This window comes from Beta vulgaris, chromosome 3 (genome assembly GCF_026745355.1).
Source record: "Beta vulgaris subsp. vulgaris cultivar EL10 chromosome 3, EL10.2, whole genome shotgun sequence".
Classification (NCBI taxonomy): domain Eukaryota; kingdom Viridiplantae; phylum Streptophyta; class Magnoliopsida; order Caryophyllales; family Amaranthaceae; genus Beta; species Beta vulgaris.
In genome coordinates this window covers 17,634,496-17,654,071 of record NC_079204.1, presented here as the reverse complement: position 1 = coordinate 17,654,071, position 19,576 = coordinate 17,634,496, and the positions used below count along the sequence as shown (strand labels likewise).

The 19,576-nt window shown below is 34.6% G+C and overlaps 1 protein-coding gene across 1 annotated transcript; it reads left to right on the top strand.

Annotated features, from left to right (window-relative positions):
• The first annotated feature begins 9,397 nt into the window (after positions 1-9,397).
• On the top strand, positions 9,398-19,133 carry LOC104889045 (integrin-linked protein kinase 1). The gene is made up of 13 exons (XM_010674184.4): positions 9,398-9,772; positions 9,992-10,486; positions 12,475-12,549; positions 12,650-12,754; positions 13,777-13,862; positions 14,009-14,129; positions 15,380-15,459; positions 15,796-15,858; positions 15,950-16,071; positions 16,619-16,704; positions 17,392-17,513; positions 18,324-18,496; positions 18,721-19,133. Exons 2-12 carry the CDS (start codon positions 10,067-10,069, stop codon positions 18,460-18,462), a joined length of 1,419 nt encoding a protein of 472 aa, XP_010672486.1. The 5' UTR covers positions 9,398-9,772; positions 9,992-10,066; the 3' UTR covers positions 18,463-18,496; positions 18,721-19,133.
• Positions 19,134-19,576: the final 443 nt, after the last annotated feature.

Here is a 19,576-nt window from a genome sequence, read left to right as displayed (position 1 = left end):
TCAGCTTTAGCTTTATCATTTCTAACTATAGTGGCTTAATGTGTATAAATGGTTCAATTTTTAATTTATACCCCCTTCTTTTTTTTAATTGTTACGCTTTTCATTTTTGGCCGTTTTTATTTAATTGTTACACTTTCATATTTTCCTTATATGGTAACATATCATCAATTTTTTACACTTTTCTACCTCATATATTCCACCAGGCTATCACCCATTTTATTAATCCACCCAAAATATTTCTACCTACGTTATTTTTCGTTCTCCTATAATATTTTAATGGGGCTTTTTTTTTACATTTTCAAAAAAAAAACCAAATATTCTTTGGTTGTACTTTCATGCTTTTTTGCAGAATTTTCTTGGTTTACCCCCAAAGTAAAGTGTAACAATTAATTCTAAATGAAGGGAGTAGTAAAGTCTATAAATTTTTAGACTATGATAAAAAGATGCTAAAAATCAAAATTTAAGTGGGATTAGATAATCCTACATCTTAAAGGATATCTTTGTACTTGGTTACGATGTTTGCTTGGTTGAGTTTTGTGATGCGTTAAAAGAGAGTTTGTCATCTATAATGAACTCGTATAAATTCTAATTTGGACTCTCACAGGGATAATTTGGTCATTTTCGTCAAGAATTGATCATCCAATACCAATTTCACCACACTTTTAGTATCAAATTTTAGAAAGATGACCAAGATACCCTTAAGCTATAGTTAATATTAGGACATGCAAGAAATTGATTCAATACAAAATTTATGAATATAATTATATATTAGCAAGGAAGTATTTTAGAGCATTACAAACTATACAAATTCATAAGCAGTACAAACTACAAACTATAAACTACAAACTACAAACATCCTAAATTCAATCTCAAAATTCATTTCACACATGTTTATCATGAGTTGAATTCTAATTTTAACCCCTTAACAAAAATTAGAACTAAAATCATTCAAAGCAACCCCTAAAAAAATTACGGGAACTTGAAAATACATGATTAATGTAAATTAATACAAAAAATTAAAAAAAACAACAAGAATTACATACATTGCCGGCAACGACGAGTGTAAGAGAAAGAGTGACCGAGAATGAGGAGTGCATCGACGGCGAGACACCGCAAGGATTCGCTGGTGAAGGGGGTTGCAGCCGGGAGAGAGTACGACTGAAAACCGAGAGATAATAAGAGTGAGAACCGAGAGAGAGAGAGAGAGAGAGAGAGAGAGAGAGAGAGAGAGAGAGAGAGAGAGAGAGAGAGAGAGAGAGAGAGAGAGAGAGCGAATCTGAAGACACCGAAAACCGCCAGAGAGGGTTGAGTGAATTCGCCGGAGAAGCGACGGTCGCCGGCGAGGTCAAGTTTGTCGCAGGAGAGAGAGAGAGAGTGAGAGTGCGAGTTTTCAGTTTAGAATTGTGTTTAGGGCTCGACAATAATGTCGTTGGATCAAAAAATTAAGTGGGTAAAAGTGATTTGCGTCGGACCATCCGACGCAAATCACTTTATGCATCACACTAAGGAGAAGTGCAACGCAGATAGGGCCTCAACTTTTTTTATCCAAGCATGTAATGATGTGCGTCGGATGGGCCTCGTAGTCCGATGCACATCCTTGTATCTGAGATATATGCGTCCCATTGCTTAAGGGTCCCACGCATATAGCTTGTGATTTGACTTCTATAATGTGCGTTGCATGTTTTGCCTATCCGACGCACATAGCTTGTGCGATGATGTTTTGCATCGCACACTAGCTAAATACGACGCACATATGGAGTCTTTTGCGTCGAGTCCCGTTTGCATGCGATGCAAATGGTCCTCATTCACTTATGCGTCGTTCTTCCTGTTGTGCGACGCACTTGGGGAGACGCAAATCATCCTTTTCTACTAGTGACTTCCTCTTTATAAGAGGATTTTGTGATAATTATATCTGTTTTCTCTCTACTTCTTCGTTTTCCTAAGAGTTATGGATGAGATATTTATTGCAATTTTGTTTTAGATATAAGTTGATGCCCCTTGCAAGGAGAGGAAGAAATTGGGGATCCCTCTTGCAAGGGGTGAGATTTGATATCAATACCTCTGTGATCGAAGGTAATGTCAATACCATTAGGGTATTACCTACTGCTCATGTGGAAGCAACATAACTTATAAAAATTACCCGTGTTGCTCAATACTACCTCCCCAATTCTCTTTCTCTCTCTCCCTACTTGGTTTGTTCACCAATATGGGAAGGTTGCTCATAAATAGGGATATTTGTAAAAGCTCATAATCTTCTCAAGCTTAAGGAAAATGAGAAGACAGACACATAGAATGGAGTCATGGATCATATGTGGGACTTTAATTTTTTTTTTTGCTTCTTTAAAAATTAAAAAGTATAGAAAGTTTAAATTAATTGTAAACTTAACAATATAGGTAGTATCCATAGTAACAAATGATTTCAGAGGATAAAATGAAATGAAACATAAGGTGGATGAATGAGAAGATTAAATAAAAACTTTGGACTACCTTAACAATACTAATGATATGAAAAATTAAAATTTTATAATTTGTGACAAGTCCAAAATCGTAGATGCTAATGATGTCATTGACTCATCCCTCTTAAATCATACCAATAATTTATGATATCCCCATAACTAACACCTTACCAAGTATAACAACATTATCCATCTTGTCCCACATACATCGAGTAATCCAGTGCTTAAATTTTTATATGGTATGATGTTCTAGTTAGTAGTTCCCATCAATAAATTAGCTTGGAAATGTGGTTGCATACGCTAATTTCATGCCAAATTTGATCATGTTTATAGATTATACTTTATAGGCCATAGCAAGATACATAATACTAGTACCGATTGACAAAACACGTGTATAAGGCCATTAGGTAGAGCTAAAACAGGACAAACAATGGTCGTCAACTCGTCCCCATCTTAATTACCAAACCAAGGAAAAATGTCAATGCTACAACTCTACAACCGACACTTCTTAAAGAGAAAGTATACAATGGGGTGTGATTATATTTTGCTATGAGACATGGTCAATTATACCCAAAAATAGTAAAGAGGATCTCTTTTAAATGAGAAAATATTGGCATCTCATAAAATTTTTGATATGAAAGTTAAGTCAATATGGTACTAAAATAAAATTATTTTCAAAACAGAGTCATTTGGTACAAAATTTTATGAGATGTCATTTTGGCATCTCACTATGAGACGTCTATCCAAGCTTTTTTTTTAAATTAATGTCCTAAAATTTTATGCATATTAGTTATATATATCTTGTGATACATCATAAAATCATGTGAAATTATAAAGTGATAAGGTGACTTAGATTTTTTTTGTTTACCTGAAATGAAGTGATCAGATTTTTTTTTTTTTTTTTTTTTTTGCATTTTTTTAGTCTATTGTTTTCTGGAGTACTAGTCTCTAAAGTCTGACTACACATTCACCATTTTTTTAGCTAATTTACAAGAAAAAAGAAACAACTTCATGTGGCCTATGGAAGATTTCTGTTAGCGCTTATTTTTCAAAAATATTTGGTAATAAGGCTATGTTTAGTTCACCTGAAATTTTCTGATCTGAACTTATCTGATCTGATCTGAACTTATTTTTTCTGATATGATCTGATATGATCTGAACTTATTTTTTCAACAAGATCTTATCTTTTATAAAATATATTATTACTATTATATTATTACTTTGTAAATCATTATTATGCAATACATTATAAGATCTTCTTTATAGTGTTACTATTATTATCATTTTATTTCTATTACAACTTTTATACAACTTTTATATTAATAATAATAATTATTATTATCATTATTATAAGACAACAATAATAATTATAATCATAATTATTATTATTACTAAAAATAATTATATAACTCAAGTCATTATTTATAAGAGCACTTATACAATGTTTCACACTTTCCCTTAAAAAAAAGTTCCACACTTGAGAAGTCGGCAAACTGAACTCTTTTTTTTCCATATAAAATAGAACAAGATATACAAACAACTATGACTTGAGCAAAAAATAAATAAATATCGTACAACTTCAAATAGCTAGAGAGATTTGGAATTCGGTAGGAAGAGGTATACCGAATCTAAATTTATAATTTGTATCTCACACTTAGCTTATTTTGAAATGTAATCCGAACTTAGTATTTTCGTTGTCATGAATTTGAGATATCATATTTTATATATTTCTTATTTTTGCGGCAATCTTATGTTCTTAACACGTGGCTTTAATTTCTATTTATTTAATAACAACAAAATAACTTAATATAACAATAACAATGACATTTATAATGATAACAACAAGATTAATAATAATTACTAATATTAATAATTAATAAGTACAACAACAACAACAATAATAATTCTTTTGAACAAATGTACTAGTAAATAATAATACTCCCTTTGTATTTTTTTTATCTTTGTCACTTAGAATCTTGACACTATTCACAATTAGAGATAATCTTTTAGATTTTTCTCAATACATAAGAAAAAATATAGTCATGTGGGGTCTTGTTTGATTCGTCTCAATGAGTACTTTATTAATATTCAATTATTATAATTTTTATTAATATGTAGTGAAAGATATTTAATAATAATGAGTTTTTAATATAAGCATGATATGATCTGAACTGATCTGATCTGATCTGATCTGGTCTGATCTGATCTGAACTTATTTTTCTGATCTGATCTGATCTGAACTTATTTTTTGTGATCTGATTTGATTTGATCTGATCTGATCTGATTAAATCTGAAATAAGCAAAAATAAGGTGAACTGAACATAGCCTAAGTCAATAGAAATACGAAAGTCTGACTTTAGTTTGACTTTCAACTAGATTATGTAAAAAAGTTATTGCAAAAACGAAGCCAATATAGTTTTAAAATTTGTTCTTTTTAACTTACTTTTTTCTTGTTCTACGAATAATGCAACATTTACCCAACTACATTTTTAAAGTCAAATTTTACAAATTTGGATCATGAATTGCCATCACTATATACACAATAACATGGTCATATGAGATTTAGTTAAATTCATGTCAAAGTCTATTTTTGAAATATAATTTTATGATAATCTTTATCAACACTTAATTAAAGATATATATTGTCAAAGTTGCGCATTGGATACTTTGTGGAGCGAAGGAAGCATAACTTTTTTTTTTATCTTTCTGAACTTTTCTTAATTAATCTGATAATTTGAGCTTATCTTAACTTGTTCAACCTTCCTCGATAATCTGAAACTTTCAAAATGATTCATTAATCATACACCCGGCACCCAAAACTAATTTCTACTCATTTGTTCTTTTGGAACTCTCCTTTTCACTATATTTTGCTCATTTGGATAATTTCAAATGAATAATGAACATAAGAATAGCCTTGTGTATATCCTACTTATGATACGTCCGGGTGTATAAAAAATGTATACTAGAGTAAGAAGTTAAAACATCTTAACACTATACATAGATCCTTTCCAATCCTGAAAGATATAAATTAAAATCCACGCCACAGTCAAGTCTATACTTTTTTGCCAACTTGTCAAGTGCATGATAACTGCCTAGCTATTTACTTAGGGCCTGTTCTCCCCAGCTTATTTTCAGTTCAGTTCAGTTCAGTTCAGTTCAATTCAGTTCAATTCAGTTCAATTCAGTTCAGTTCAGTTCAATTCAGTTCAGTTCAGATTAGTTCAGTTCAGTTCAGACCAGTTCAGTTCAGTTCAGTTCAGTTCAGCTCTTGACAATACTTTTACTCTCACATATCACTATTCATTTCAGTTCAGTTCAATTCAGTTCAGTTCAGTTCAGTTCAGATCAGTTCAGTTCAGATCAGTTCAGTTCAATTCAGTTCAGTTCAATTCAGTTCAGTTCAGTTCAATTCAGTTCAGTTCAGTTCAGTTCAGTTCAGCTGTTTTATGCCGAAGAGAACAGGCCCTTAATAAATTTAATAGCACATTTTTTAAAAAAATTGGTAAGAAGAAATTTTCTGGACCGTCCTCGCACAAGGCCCCTACACAGAGGCCCATTACAACCCAGGGGCCCCCAATCCCCCTTTTCCTTAAATCCCAAGCAAATGTTTGGAGGGTAGGAATTGAACCCTAGATCGTTCTAAGGAAAATGGGAAAGTTCACCATTTGAGTCAACCCCGATTCCCAATTTTTAAAGTAACAGCTCAGCAAAATGAAATGGAGATACAACATAGAAATATAGATTTTTATTAAAGATTAATACGATTATTTACTTTGATCTTGTTATCATCATATGTATAACAAATTATCAGTTTGATAGTTATAAATTAATTGAAAAACAAAATTTTTTTGAGCACTATGTAGTATAATCAATACTCCATATAATTATCTATAGAAAAAAAAGATAAGATCTATATTATTGACGGACTTTTACAATATTTTTTTAGGGAATTGCATATATTTGTACATGTATTATATGATAATTTTGTTAATAGCTTACCTATGAAATTTGATTCACGATCCCTCTTAAAAAGTTTAATTAACAGTAGATAGAGAAAAGTTATCACTACAAATTTTTTACATTAGGTTATTCATGAATCAAGATTTTATATTAAAAATACGTCCGCATATACGTACATTGTTATATTTCACTAGTGAAAAAAAAACGGAAGGACTGCGTTTTTGGCCAGCAGCCCTTTTTATAGCAGCCCTTCACTGCGTTTTTTAATCGCAGCCCTTCACAATGAAGGGCTGCGGTTGAGGCCCAAAAACGCATCCCTTAAAAAAATGTTTTCCTTGATACTAAACAAAGCATGAGAAATCTTTCAGTATCTTCTATATTTATGACGTCAAATTCAATAGTTATTCTAGGATAGCAAGCATATATAACAAGTAAAGCATAGGATAATCACTCATGAAATATATCAAGCAATTTACAAGAACAACAGTCAATTTATAAATCTAAAAATGAAAAAAAAATAACGAATATGAAAAATGAAAAAAAAAAGAACGAAACGAAAAACAAGAACGAAAATGAAAAAAATGAACCAAAATGAAAAAAAAACGGAACGAAAATGAAAAAAAAAGGAACGAAAATGAAAATTAAACAAAACTCAAACTCAAACCTAGATTTGAAAAAAAAAAAAAATTACAATCTACTTCGTGAGGGTGTGCTATCATTGAAGGCAAATCAACTTACGATTCTTCGCCCAATTAGCTATGGTGGTGCAACCACCACCGTCAGATTTGATGTCTGGCAAATCAGGAATAATCTCAACCTTGAAAATTCGGTCGGAGAAATTGCTGTCATTGAAGGCGAATCCAAAGTCGGATTCAGAGCTTGAAGGTCGAAGATCATCGTTACTAGTTGAAGCCGAATTAATCGGAATTTTGGACTTGGTTAACTCCATATTCGACTGTTCATCTAAGTCTGAGAGGAAATTGACGCAAACTTTAACCCCCAAATTATGCTTTTATTTCTGAGTTCACATCGGAATACTACATGCATACAAGTTACAGTAAAACTTTCGTATGCCGATTCTCAATAGTAGTCTGAAAATAAGCAAACGAATTTGTACCGGAGATTCGCCAACATTTGTACCGGAGATTCGTCGGAGACTTTCGTGATGGTGAGACTTTCGTGAAGGTAACAAACCCTTGTGAAGGTTACTCTGAAAATCAGCTATGGTGGTTAGTATGATGACAAGGGAGGGTGAGAGAGAAGGGAGGAGGGTGAAGAGGCGTGCGTGAGAGAGAAGGGACAAGGGTGAGGGAGCTGATAACAAACCCTAAAGCCCTTGTAATTAAAGTCATTTAAAAAAAAAAGCTCATAAAGGGCTGCGTTTTTTGGGACAACCGCAACCCTTCACAAAAAAGGGATGCGCTTGACTAAAAAACGCAGCCCTTCTAACTGTAAGAAGGGTTGTGTTTTTTAGACAAGCGCATCCCTTTTTCTAAAGGGCTGTGCTTTTCTTTATAAACGCAACCCTACAAGAAAGAAGGGCTGCGTTTTGAAGAAAATGCAGCCCTTTCAGCGCAGCCCTTACTTTTTTTTTCCTCGATGGTGTTTATCAAAAATAAAAGTAAGATGAATAAACCTTGTACAAGTGAGTAAAAAATCAAGAATCCTGCTATGTAAAGAGTAAGAACAGAACCCTTGTCACAAGGATGTAATGAGATCCTTCAACCAATTATGCCAACATTTATTCTTACTCCTGTTATATTTCATGTATGAAAAGATGTTAGGTTATCATATCATTTTATATGTATTATTAATTATCATTACTCTATACCTATCTTTTAAAAGTCTTTAGCATCATTATAATCTCTCCAACTATAAATCTCCATCTACCTATCCCAAACATCACTTTCAATAATTCTCACTCCTCTTTGCATTATTGCGCCATCCTTTTAATGTTTGTTTGTCTTTTTTAACTATATATTATGATTATTGTGAACCATTTTAAGTTTATTCACTCATTAGTTCTAACTAGATCTGGTTATTGGACGGGTCGGGTCAGGGTCAGGGTCAGTGCGGGTCGGAAGCGGGTTGGGTCATAAGAGGGTCTCTTCATAAAGGGTCGGTAGTGGGTCGGGCCAAATGGGTAGAGGGCTTATAGTGGGCCGATAATGGGTGGGTCAGTAAACGAGCAAGAAAAACAAGGAACAAAAAGAGCCAAAAGTAAGTATAAATGAATGCGAATCCAAATATGTAATTGTTTTTACAAAACTAATTTTATTTTTTAAAATTATTGGGTTTCTTTGTTGACCCTATAATGGTCCTATCCAATAATGACCCTGTCCAATAAAACCCTGTCCAATAAAAGCCGTGTAAAATTAACCCTAACCCTTTAACCATTGGGCTACCCTGTCCAATAACCACCTCTAGTTCTAACTTTACCACATTAACTAAAACCCTGTGCATGAATTGCATAGACATCACTGCCAATTTTCCAGTTTTTTTATTTTAATAACATTAGAATGCATACAAAATGAGTGGCTTAATAAACTAAAATTAGTCATAATTATACTAACTGAGTTAACTTTGAAAATTAATTTTTCTAATTTATATATATTTTATCTTTAGTTGTTTTGAAAAACTAAAATCTAGAAACAAATTAATGAACATGGTCCTAATAATTAAAGTGTGCATTAAAATAAAAGAAAAATAGGAAGGGGGTAGGAAGTAGGATGTTTTTTTTTTATTGGTAAAGATAATTGGTCAGAAGACCAACTCTTGTTAAGTTATTAGCCGGTAGGACACATTAATTTAGAAATTAGGTATAAGACTAAACAATGCAGAATTAAATGCCCAATATATTATTGGGATCAAGATTCGAACTCTGGGCAATGCCTTAAAATTGGGGGTAGAATGCAGTTATGTAGATGATAGGTTTTGTTAAATTATTGGTGGCACAACACTTAAAATAGCAGTGAATTGAACCACAGAAAAAATTAACGGTCTTTTCGGAATAGCAAGTGGAAGCCACCTTGATGATTGATCCTTTCCTTTTCTCTTCCCTCCATTGCTTCCATTTTCCGCCATTTTCACACCTCTGTCTTCCTCTCTCTATTTCTCTCTCTATTTTTCTCTCATCTCTTCCGGCGACTACTTCGGATCACTTTCTTCCTCTTATCTCTCTCTCTATCCTCAAATTTCTCTTTCTCTCTCTAAAGTTTCTGGTTCTCGTTTCTCTCTCTCCTCATTCTCCCCCTAACATTTCTGGCAATCTCTGCTCGATTTCGAGAGCTCTTGCTCTTCGCTCGAGCTCTCGATCGAGCTTTTTCCTTTTGTTTTTCTCAATCTTCACTGAAAATGTATGCAACTATTCTTCATTATCATTATCATTATCATTATCTCCGTTTGATTTCAATTGCTCGAAATTCAACCGTCATTCAAGAGCATTTACTGAATTAAATTATGAACTTGATTGTTTTGTTGTTGTTACAATTGTAGTTGTGTTAATTCTGGAATTCAATTAAATTCCGATTATAATTTGACTTTTGTTTGGTTTAATTTTTTTTGGATGATTGAAGGTTTATTGAGGGATAAAATTGACGAAAAACAGATTGTGTAATCGGAGAAGAATAAGAAGAAAGAAAAAAAAAAGAATGGAGATGGCAGCTCAATTGAAGCGTGGAATATCTCGGCAATTCTCAACAGGATCGTTAAGGAGATCAGGGAGATTTAGCTTCAAGAGGCAGTCGTCAATGGATCCTCAAAGGAACACGATGAGGTTTAGCTTTGGGAGGCAATCATCGCTTGATCCGATACGGCGAAACGAAGTAATTGAGGAGCCATTAACGGTGCCGGAGAATTTGGATGCGACGATGCAGTTGTTGTTCTTAGCTTGTAAAGGGGATGTCAAAGGAGTTGAGGATTTGTTGGATGAAGGAACTGATGTTAATAGCATTGATTTGGATGGTAGGACTGCTTTGCATATTGCTGCTTGTGAGGGTAATACCGAGGTCGTTAAGTTGTTGTTGAGTCGAAAGGCTAATATTGATGCTCGTGATCGTTGGGGAAGTACGGTATATATTCTCTATATCAATTCTAGATACTCATTATTATATACAACTACTATTCATTCATGTCTGGGATTTGGGAATGTGTCATGTGCTGATGTGCATCATATTAACGCTTTTCATTTCTTTTGTTCCTCTTTTTAAAAGGAATAATAGGGATTCTACCATATACATGTAATAATATGTATTATGAAAAAGATATGTGTTAGATTACTTAACATATACAGAAGTACATGTTATTTTCATCCATGAATATTCTATCAGATTATTTCTTAGGAGTATAAATATTCTTTAGATTTCATATTTATCCATGAATATTTTTTTAATATATATTATCAAAATATTCATTTGTTCTTCTGGTTTACTATTGGACCACCACCTTTTGGAATCATCATATGAAGAAGGGGCCATGGGGGCAGAGATGCCTATGTTGAAATGGATGTGTGGAACACATTACATGTTATTTTCATCCATGAATATTCTATCAAATTATGGAATGAGGATATTTGAATGTTGGAGTTGCCGTCTTGCAGACATTGAGGGTGATAGAAAAGAGAACCGGCTACAATGGTTTGGGCTTGTGAGATGTCATCTAGAAGATGCACCAGTTAAGGTTGTGGAAGGTTGGGATATGGGAGAATTCAGAAGTCGGGGGAGGCGTGCGTATTATTTGACCCAGGTGAGCTTCAGCTTAGGTTGGGCTGTGTGGGGAACAAGAAATAGGTGATGAGGGAGGGGAGAGCAGTGGCTCCGGAGGGTATGTGTGTTATGTTATTAAAATTGGTGATGAAGCAAAGAAGGTGGATCTCGGCAAACATGGTTACATTTTGGGAGTAGGGGCTGCTGTGGCTTTTCCTAGTTGTGACAGGCTGACAGCCTCCACATGAGGGCTGGGTGAAGCTAAATTTGGATGCAGGGATGGTGGGAGAGCATTTAGGTACTTAGTTCTGGATATTGAGCTTTGCGATGCGCAGGGAGCGGCTGGTGCTATGTGGGTCTTTGCAGTTGAGTGACCGGGGGAGCTGTGACTGGCTGAAGCATTGACTGTGAGATGGCAGCAAAGGAGCCCACCATCTATTAGCTCGAAGCTGAAAAGAGGAAGTGCTTAACGATTATCCAAGCATTGAAGCGAGAGTCTGCTGGAGCGAGCAACTTTCATTTGATTATTGAAGATATCCTAGTTTTGTTTAATGGTTTTAGTAGTGAAGTGTTCTTTTGCTAAGGGTGATGGTAATAAGGTCCTCCATGCATTGGCTCACTCTCAACCTGTGGAAGGTGGTCAAGAGTTGTGGGATAGTGGTTTTCCTTCTACGATTGTACACTTCTCGAGTTCTCGCTGATTCAATACATTAGTCCTTTTATGTGCTTTGTTCCAAAGAAAAAAAAGCTTATGGCTCGAACATGAAAACAAAGACATGAACAACAGAAATGTTTAGCTAGATTAACAGTAAGTCTATTGATTTTCTATGCGGTTGGGGTACAATTGAGGTACTTGAAAATGAACTAAATTGCCACAAAATATGACAAGTGTACATATAGTGTACATATATTAAACTTCGTGGAAGGGAATTGGTTTTCTTACCACTGCTTTTGTTGGGTGCTATCAAAGAGATAATTTTGGAGGAGTATAACTCGGTCTTGAATTCTGTCAGACTGTCACTATATAATTCTGGTATTTTGATTAAATGCTACTAACTGTCACTAGCTGAAGCCAACATGGTTCCCACAACCTCTTTTTTACACAACATGTTGGCTTCCTTAAGAAACTTTACTAATAATTTTAGATAAGTATTTTCTGATGTGGAATCTTATTTCCCACATGATTGTCATGTAGTTAAATGTTTGTTTTTATGGTGGAATAATTAAGGTTTTTGTATTTCAGTGGCAGTATGTTTTTCCTAGTATCTCCGTTTTTCTTGTAAAGACGAACTCTTTTTTCTACCCAACTCCAACGTAATAAATTCAGTCCTGATAATGACTTTGTAATATCTCAGGCAGCAGCTGATGCTAAGTACTACGGGAATATGGGAGTTTACAATATTTTGAAGGCTCGGGGAGCAAAAGCTCCAGTATGATAAGAGTCTCATTCCTTAAATTTTTTCATCTTCTTTTCTTGTCACTATATCGATCATTAACTGACTATCCAACTTACAACATTTGCAATTCTAGAAAACTAGGAAAACACCGATGGCAGTTGCAAATCCTAAAGAAGTCCCAGAATACGAACTTAATCCATTTGAGCTTCAAGTTCGCAGATCTGATGGTATTGCAAAGGCATGGCTTTTTCCTTTCATTATTCCTAGGAAGCATTTACTTCTTGGTGTTGTTTTTGTTGTTCAGTTATTATGTGGTTTTGGGTTTTCTGCTTTTAAATTTAACCGGATGGATCTCTAACAACAGAACACTTGTCTTATTTGACCTGCAGAGTAAATATTGTATTCATTCTGCAACACGTTCTTAACTTTTTATATATTACTACCTCCGTTTCTTAATAAGTGCAACATTTCCCTTATTTGGAATAGTCACAATAAGTGCAACTAAGCTCAAGATGGTAAAAAAAGTTCAATATTATTACAAATATGCCACCAAAAAGCAAGAGGGACCACAATTTTTTGTTTCATCACTTGAATTACTCTACATTATTGTGGTCCCAACTTTCTCTCTCTACATTCCTTGGTATTCCCCCACTTTCTCTATGTTGCACTTATTAAGAAACGGAGGAAGTATTATTTTTGGAAGATGGCATCATTCACCAATATTTTTGCTAGTTTTAGATGATAACTTGTAAATATATGATCTGAAAGCACAAGTTTTGGCAATGTGAGCTGAGTTCACCTATAACCCAGCTCCTCCTTATGTCAGTATTGGCTCTGTGCTGTCTCCAGAGTTGATATTTCATTTAATATTTCCGCAATAAGATTGGTTCCTATTGCTTGTCTATCTCCTATTGACGAAATCAAAAGGCCTCTTTTGATTGTCTGCATGTCTTATTTATCATTGTGAAGTAGCTAACTCACAAACTGATGTTATGTATCAAATCAGAGGTCAATAGGAAACAGGCCCTTTCTTATGGCAGAGGCAAAACTATATAACCCCCTCCCCCTTCCCTACTCGGAACAGGAATCTTTTAGAGGCACTGAGATTGGTTCCTGTTACTTTTAAAGTGTTTTTTTTACTATGAACCCTTTTCTTTAATTTCCTTTTAGCTTGTGCTAGCTTGTTGCTATCTCTTCATGTTTTTTTTATTCTTCTTCAACATTTTGTTGATGCTTGTGCTCCCATGTTCTCTTTTGCAGGGAGTATATCAAATTGCCAAGTGGAATGGTACAAAGGTTGCTGTAAAGATACTTGATAAGGAGAGCTATTCTGATCCAGAAAGCATGTATTCCTCTGAAACTTATTCTCAGTTTAAATCGTTTTGCTAAATTCATGTAGTTTTCCAGGCATTGCTGTATCGGAATGTGTTTGTAGGTCTAGTTATTGGCTGATTCTCTGATTGTGTCGTATCCTAATTAATTTCCCTTGCAGAAATGCTTTTCGATGTGAGTTGACATTATTGGAGAAGGTGCGTCATCCTAATATCATCCAGTTTGTTGGAGCCGTTACCCAAAATATCCCCATGATGATTGTAGTAGAATTTCATCCAAAGGTATCTCTGATCTCTCTCCAGATTTGATCATTATTATAAATGTTTACACTCCACAAACAATCTACAAGACCCAGGGATTCAAAGATGTCTTTAAATATTTTTTTTTTATGCTTGTTACTCTGTATATTTGGCTCTGTCAAAGTTGAATGTTAACTCGCTATATATTATTCAGAAACTTTATTTACAAATTCTTCTGAGCTCTACCTATGCTGTGAAGAGTCATAGAGTAAACAAAAACTCTTTCTAACGTGTACTTAAGTTGGTCCATTGTATACTTATATGACCTTTGGGGAACTGCATTTTTTGAGCTCTACCTATGCTGTGAAGAGTCATAGATTAACCAAAAACTCTTTCTAATGTGTGCTGAAGTTGGACCACTGTGTACTTATATGACCTTTGGGGAACTGCATTATTCATCTCTCATATTTAAAAACCACCAACTATGAATTATTTCTTACTTGGTATGACTCTCTATGTATGATCTCTAGTACAATGATAAGTACAGGCATCCCTCTATTTGAAAACCACCAAATGTCAAGTATTGATTTTTTATATTGGGAAGGCATAGTTTTTTTTTTTTTTCCTGCAAATATAAGCTTCTAGGAAACAAGGTTACATCTTATAACTTTTGAACTTGAAATACTTGGACACTCTGACAACAATCTTTTGCTTTGCCTGTGTGCTTGAGTTGCACAATACTCGATTTTGTGCTCTGAAATTCCGTCAATTTAGATAAGACCCGTTCAACATTCGCAATTTTGTTCTCTGAAATTCTGTCAGTTTAGTTTCGCTGATCTCCTATGCACTTTCATGCTCTCCTTACAAGATCACTTTCTCATTATAACCTTACCTTCTGTGCACTTTCCACGCCTTCTCTTTATTTTTCGACGACTCTATAGGAGATTCAGAACTTCCATCCACTTTTCTTCATACTTGAAACCCTGGGACAGAGACAAGAAAAATAAAACCACGGAAATGGGAGAGAGACTGATGACTGATGACGGTGTGCAACAGTATTTATGTGTCAATGACTTGTATCAACCTGGATAGACCAGGTGCAGGGATGCAAGTTCTATTATTGATGGGTAAAAAGCAGACACAAGTTTAAAATCCCAGTAGCTGAAGTCACCTAGATGTTTGATATTATTGAGAATTGACTTTACTGGCTTGATTTCTTCTATGGTATTTCAAATTGCTATTGCTTTTGTCAGTTAATATATGTAAATATCCTTTTCTTGTTTTTGCTTCAGGGTGATTTAGGAGGCTATCTTCAAAAGAAAGGACGTTTATCCCCATCTAAATCATTAAAATACGCTCTTGATATTGCAAGGTATTCTCCATTCCAAGAAACTACTACTTCCTCTTTTCTTTAATAATCACTACATTTCCCTTTGCTGGAAGTTTACTATTAATCACTACATATCCGTTCTTAGTAAATTTCCCCCTTCACATATCTACTTTTTCACATGGTATTGGGGACCACTCTTCTCCTACATATCTCTACTTTTTCTATTGCCTTAATATATGTGCCCAAGCTATATGTAATGTAATAAAGAACGGAGGAATTATACTGGAAGCCTTAAATGTGCTTGCAACGGGAACTTCCCCCTCAAAGTTGTTGCTTATATTGTCATTTCTTCTCTTCATTGCGCTTTTTTCTTATCAGGGGAATGAATTACCTTCATGAGTGCAAACCTGATGCAGTTGTTCACTGTAATCTAATGCCCAAGTAAGACAACCAAATGCAAAAGATCACTCCCTTCAAATCACTAGGATGATATGATAATTTTTTAATAGTTGAAATTTTGGTAAGGTGCCAGAAATATTTTGCTCGATAGTGGAGGACAATTGAAAGTAGCTGGATTTGGTTTGGTACGATTGTCAAAAATATCAGCAGATAAATTAAAACTGGCGGAGCCTGAAGCGTGCACTCGTAATGCAAGTAAGTACTAGGTAGTAGTAAGAAAAACTGTCTGCAGCGGGTTCTCCTTTTGAAACAACTCTACTTCATTTTAGTGTTTAGTTTTATCACTTCTGTCTGACACGGAAAAGAATTATCCAAGAGTAGTGATGGTAGTTTTATCAGTATTCTTAGTTTAGCATAGTTTTAATTTTTAATTTTTCAGAAAAAATGGTGAAGGCGCAGCTGTAGATCCTAGAGAAGTTAGATTGCTTCTTCTCATCTTTGATTAGAATGATAGAGATTCTATATATTATTGATTAAGAATATGAAGCGTGAGATATTGTTTAGTTAAAGGATTAGTTTTTTTTTACATTGAAGATCAGAAGAGAAATTATTGGTCAAATCTTTTCTACTATATGATTGCATTTAGTCATGAAAATCAGTTTTGTTAAGCACTTTCAGTTGATTTTGCTGTATGACGCTCAATGAAGTTCGGCATAATGTATGACCAATCAAGAGAAGGCCTTCTTGGTTTTTTTTACTTTTCCTCTCTCTCAATATTCCTTCTTTCTTTTTGTCATCATAGGTGTATATACAGCACCTGAGCTCTACAGAGATGAAATATTTGACAAGAGTGTGGACGCATTCTCCTTCGCTGTTATTCTATATGAGGTATACATATTTTAGTATCAGCTTATGGTGTATGACATACATTCATGCTGCCCTTGACCTATACCTGTGTTGAGGTGAAGCAAATTATATGTGATGTGCGCTGCTTTATGTATAATTGCAAAAGTATGTGTTAGATGCAATTTTGCTTGTCATTTTGACAGTAGCACACTTTCGCCTGCAGTGGGGTCAAGTGGGTTTAACATACGTCCCATCCTTGCATTGATATATATGTTAGAGATGAAGGGGCTAATTGCAAGTTATGTTTTTGCAACCAGCTTCTGCTTCTTCTTGCACTGTGTGACACATTTTTATCATTGCATCTTAAGATATCAGATAGTTGAGATATATTTACTTGATAGAATATTTGTATTTATTGAATAAAAAGCTACAGATCGTTGATAATTTGCAGGGACCATCTGTCTTATATTTGGATCCTCTGCCTGTTTATACACTTATCCTAGGTGATCAAAGGGATAATTTGGCTCCAATTTAGTACCAGATGGCTTTGTCACATCCCAATGCTTTTGATCTTGATTTGTTTTCAGTGTCCTCAGTTTCAATTGAAAGCTAAATGAAAGTTTAAAGAGGAAACAGGATCATCAGAGCATTTGACCTTTATTTGCTTTTGTGGAATATTGTGGAATTACTTATTGGCACACTCATATCATTTTTCCCATATTGCTTTAGATGGTTGAAGGTGTTCATCCTTTCCACCCAAAGCCTGCAGAAGAAGCCGTTAAGCTTATGTGTTTGGAGGGGAAAAGACCACCATTTAAGAAGTTGAAAAGTTATCCACCAGAATTGAAAGAGTAAGTTACTTTCATGGAACACACCAAGGCTTGGGTGTTCCTATATTTCGCTAGATTTTCTTTCAAAGCAAGTGGATTTTCTTAACTCTTTAGACTTTGGACTGTACTTACATTGTAAGTGGCCTTCAGTTTCTCCTTGTTAGTCTTTAGAATATGCAGCTTGATTATGCATAGGGATCATTAGTTACCTTCATTTTTATGAGAGAGTGGGCAAATTAATTCCCGTGGGTTCAATTTGGAAAGGAAATTGGATCCATCAATCTCTTAGTATATTGATTGACAGTTCTGTTATTCTTTCTGCTACTATTTTGTTGGCAGACTTTGTTGCCACTTGTCCCCCAACAAAAGAGAACTTATAATTGTTTTTCTTTTAACGATCCCACTTAGAGTATTTTATCATTTTGTTCAAAAAACCACTACGCTTTTGGTGGATTTCACTTGGCAGTTGCTTGTTATGGCTACTAATATATGACCTAAAAATACTAGTTGAGAGAATGGAGCAAAAATCGTCTCTTGAAATTATTCTCCACTTACATAAAGTTCTCTTGAGTTTGCTGATTCTATGGTGGGGGGTTAAGGTATCATTCCTACTCATGTTGGGCGGCTTCTCTTCTCTGTCATTACTTTTGATTTTTTATTGCCACTTTTCTGGTTTGGGTTGGTGATTATTCATACCACATTTAAAAGTGTAAACTATATCTTAAGACTAAGAGCAACCTCTTGGCATTGTGATTTATTTCAATATCTTTGTGGATTCTCGGGATTTTTACCCCAAACGTGCAAACTAATCTGACCAGAATGCAAACACAGATTGATCGAACTATGTTGGAGTGAAGATCCTGCTGTTAGACCGAATTTTGCTGAGATTATTATACGGTTGGACAGTGTGGTTGCCCACGGTAGTAAACAGGGATGGTGGAAAGACACCTTCAAGCTTCCTTGGTTGTAGCAAGATGTCGTAAAAGACCTTGAAATTTGACTTGGTATGCTCCTTCCGAGTTTCCTGTATTATATTTAAAGATTTCCTCCTAAATGTAGTCTTCTTCCTAAGCACAAAAAGAATGTATATAATACTCCAGGCCACATTTTTCGTAGGTTTTTTCTCATGCAATCATTTATTCTAGCCTTCTCTTAAAATACATGCCATTCAGATATAAGTAAAGATTCATCAGTGATCTTTTAACAAGCAAATTTTGTGGTGTTGCAGGAAACAAAAGAACACACTTATAACTGCGGATACTCTGTGGAAGACCAGACTAATCCCGCAAGAACCGTTTCGGGGTTTTTACATTGTACTTGCCATGATAAGTTATGGTTGAGAGACCTATTTGAAGGAAGAGAACTGATCTATGATCACATCACTACCACTTCAGTCTGTCGTTTTTTTGCTCCTTTCCTCTGTATTTTTCTTTCTGGAAAGGACTGGAACAGCTTCTTTCCATGTATACTGTGTGCAAGAATACATATATATACCCATATCGTTATACACATTAATAAGCAGTAAAATATACTCTGAATCTCAGAATTCATTCAAGTAGGACTTCTTATGGACTATGGAGTAGCATCTGTTAGTACATGTAGTGTTTCTTTATATATATATATACTTCCTCCATTTTCTTTTGTTGTTGCTATTTAAAATCTTTTTGTGAGAGGAAATTGATCAAAGTACGAAGATCTTTCGAAAATGGAGGAAGTACCGAAGTAGCATTTAATCATGGTTGGACTCTTGACCACGGTGTTTGAGGCCTCGATTTGGTCAATTTTCTGCAGAGCTAGTAATCAGATCTTGAGTGCAGTGTCTATATCTAGCTTCCAACATACTGGTTGGTTTGATGGATTAAAAATGTCTGTAAGTCACTAACTTTATAGGTAGCTGAAGCCGCCTGAAGGCAATCAAGTTGGTTTGATGGATTAAAAATGTCAGTAATTAGATGCTGAATTAGAAAGTATCTTCTTACAAGGAAAGTCAGCTCTCATGTTCATTCAAGTAAGATGACGACTGACGAGGTCCCCATTAAAAAAAAAGTAATGTGATTAGGTTTTTAACCTACTCCTCACTAAAA